Raw genomic sequence first — 3227 nt, 5'->3', positions numbered from 1 at the left:
AGGCACCTGCCGGTGCCGGGAGCTGGCCCTGGGCAACGCACCTCACAGCTCTCACTTCCTTTAGTTATTCCACCACCCCTAAAATAGCCGCGGATAGACATGCTAATTACCCACACTTGACAGACGTGTTTTTGCTTGGGAGCTCCTCTGCCCATGGAGGAGCCGTGTAGTTGTGCATGGCCTTAGGGGCTTGGGTCTGTGCAAGCAGGGCCGGGGTGAATGTGGGATTTCGGTCTGAATGGCTACCCCAAAGGTGCTCTGGACTGCTGAGACTTGACAACAGCTTGCTGCGTTTCTGCTGCGTGTGTGTGCGCACGCAGCATCTAATTTTGGAGCTTGCTTTTTGTGCGGTCTCATGCGAGGGAAGGGTGCAAAAAGGAAGGCTTTGCAAGAGGGTCTGGCAAGACGTGGGTGCTGAAGGGGAGACCTGCCATCCAGAGGTGCCAGTGCCACAGCCGCTGAAGGGACAGAGGTTTGGGTCTGGTCCAGAGAAATTCTCACACAGCTGGCTGCTTGTGCAGTTATCCACAGTCTACAAAACACTGGAAGGAGGAGACTGGGACCGGGGCCTAGAAGACAGAACCGGATTCAAGAGACCTGTCTTCTCTTCCAGTCTCTGCCGAGTGTTTTACTTCCCTCCCTGTCTCCATCTCCCCACTTGAAAACAGAGGTATTCCCCTTTGAAAGGCAATGTGCAGATGATGCTAGGTACCAAGTATGATTATTCAGTCCCAGCTGGAAAACTGGCTCCTGCACAGATTTATTTGCTCTTTCCTGCTTCTGCCACACTTGAAAAGTGTCCTGAGATGGGCCATGCGCTAGCTAAACTCTTAGGGGAGGACATGCCTACCCTGCTTCTCAGTTCTGCTCCTGTCCCTAGAATGACTGGAAGCAGAGCTCCATGGGGAAGGAGGAGCTGCGGTGGTCTGTGCAGAACATGCCTGTCCAGGAGTGGAAAGGGACCCAGCGGGAATCCCTAGGCGATGTCCTCTGTGTTTCCAAAGTGAAGCTTCAGCATCTGCCTTTCCAGGTAGGACACACCTCTGGGGAGCAACCTCCCGTCAGCGTGGCTCAGAAAGGGCAGTGGATGGAGTAACTGGCGCAGCCTCCTGCCTCCCTGCTGCCACTAATCCAGCGGGTCCCTGAAGGGTCCTTTTACCCACATCCCGGGAAGTGGAAAAAGGTTTGTTAGGGCTCCTGTGGCCCAGCAGCGGTGCTTGGGGACAGCACGTGCATAAGCATTTGCAGGACGGGGCTGGCAGCTGGAGCTGGCAGGAACGTCCCGTGGAGCCCTGTTGAAGGGAAGCAGCTCGGCTGTTTCCAGAGCCCTTGCCTCAGGCTGCTGTCAGAGAGACAAAGGAAGGGGCTCTCCAGATCTGAGCCCTGGCTGGCTGTTCACAGGGAACCTTCTTCCTCTTTGCTTTCCAAGGAGCAGCATGACCGGCTGTTGGTGCTTTACCCATCCACACTGGTGATAGTATCTGAGGAGCACAACAGCCTCTGTTTTAAGGTAAGTTCATTTTGGAGCACCTTCCTGCTCTCTCTCACCCACAGCGGCTATTTCGGCACTTCTTTGGCTTGTTGCTCCCCTCCACCTGGGTTCCCTTGCGCTGCTGGTGTTGGCAAGGGCTTTCCCTCCACGCTGCTCCCTTGCCAGCTGGCAGGTGAGCAGGCGGAGGGATGTTGCAAGCTATCTTCCCATGAGAAACACCTTGCCCTCCTACAAAAGCCCCAGAGGGAAAGGAGCTGGCTGCCAAGGAATCTGAGTCTCTGGGAGGAGGGAGGTTGGCATGTGTCTGTGTGGTTATGCTGGCAGAGAGCCTGGCGCACTTGCTTGAGACAGGAGCTGGAACAGCCCCAGAGAGTGCCCCCGCGGGGGCTTGGCCTCGCAGGCCCCTCCGTGGGGCCGCTTGAGAGCCGGCAGCATCCGGGCAGCATCCAGGCAGCACATCTGATGCTCGTGGGGAAGGGCAAAGGCAGTTACTTGGCTGGCGGGCAGAGAGGAGAGGCGGCTGCTGGGGCACTACGTTCGCTGCTCTTTCCGTGGAGCAAGGGCCCTGCGCAATGTCTGGGCATGCCAGCGGAACGGCCAACAAGGCTGCGGAGGCCTGAGTGCCCCAGGGGATGTGAGAAGAGCTTCTCTAGTCCACTGATGTGTCTTTGCTTGTAGGAGCAACGCTGGGAGCATCATCCCAGGTGGGCAGTGGCACTGTGGGCCCTGGGAGCTGCATTAGCATTGCTTGCAGCCTGAATGGCCCTTAAACTTGATTGCCAACATCCATCTTAGACACCATTGCGATGGCTATTAAACAGCCCCGTGCTTTCTGGCCCCGTTTTCCCATGCTAGAACAAATGTTCCAAAAAGAGCGCTGAACTGTCTCTGAACCTGCGGGCGCAGCAGGACTGGCGCATGGCAGAGCAGAGCTGGGCTGCTCCTGCAGAGCAGCAGCATCCTTCCTGGGCACTGAGAAAGGAGCCAGTGACAAGGAAACCCTGCAGAGTTTGAGAGCTTGTGAAATTCGGTGTGAACTCACTGGGGTCCTTCTTCACATGACTTCACCACGTCCACCTCAGGCCCCAAGCCATGCAGGCTGCTTTTAATTCAAGGGTTACCCCTGGGAAGACCTGCACAGAGCACCTCCCTGGCCAGAGGAGATGGCTGTGCCTGCAACGGGAAGGGGTGTGAGGAGGGACATATGCCAGCGAGAGCTCTCCTCCATCCCCAGTGCAACAGCGAAGGGTGTTTTCCAGCAGCTGGTGGCTTGTGTGACACACCTCAGACAGAGCTTGTTTTCGGGAACGTGTTGTTTGCAGCTCCTGGGAATGGGGCATCACGTAAGGGGGCCTTGGGCTGGGCTCTCAGATTAACTCATCTCTTTTGAAACCTTAAACCAGATTTGTCTGCCCTCTCCGTGCAATATTCCCTTCCCACGGTGCATGAGCGTCGGTCCCCGGGCGTCTCGCTCGCTGGGGTAATGGCAGGGCTCTGTGCAGCCAAGCGCAGGCAGGAGGTGATCCCCCAGCCTGTGACACTGCAGTGGGAACCTGATTTTCCACAGGCATGTCAGGGCACAGGAGCCTTCTCCCAGGGCTTCTGCAAATTAACTTCCCTTCCCTACGAGCAGATGCTGAGCCCCACAATTTGTGTGTGAAGGAATAGCCTGGCCCTTTTGTTCTTCAGTTTCATACAAACCACAGGAGCTGCCGCTGCCAAGTTTGCATGCGGG

At 56.7% G+C, this 3227-nt stretch overlaps 1 protein-coding gene across 1 annotated transcript in view; it reads left to right on the top strand.

Moving 5' to 3' along the window:
- PLEKHN1 (pleckstrin homology domain containing, family N member 1) overlaps positions 1–3227 on the top strand; it is a gene marked incomplete at both ends in the record, with an annotated part of 13768 nt that overhangs the window by 6424 nt on the left and 4117 nt on the right. The window contains 2 exons of the mRNA XM_010290931.1: positions 881–1030; positions 1430–1510. Of these exons, the coding sequence (XP_010289233.1) occupies positions 881–1030; positions 1430–1510 (231 nt within the window). The remainder of the gene's footprint in view (positions 1–880; positions 1031–1429; positions 1511–3227) is intronic.

This window comes from Phaethon lepturus, unplaced genomic scaffold, assembly GCF_000687285.1.
Source record: "Phaethon lepturus isolate BGI_N335 unplaced genomic scaffold, ASM68728v1 scaffold22977, whole genome shotgun sequence".
Classification (NCBI taxonomy): Eukaryota; Metazoa; Chordata; class Aves; order Phaethontiformes; family Phaethontidae; genus Phaethon; species Phaethon lepturus.
Note: the sequence above shows the minus strand (reverse complement) of the source record. Positions and strands in the feature narration are given on the sequence as shown.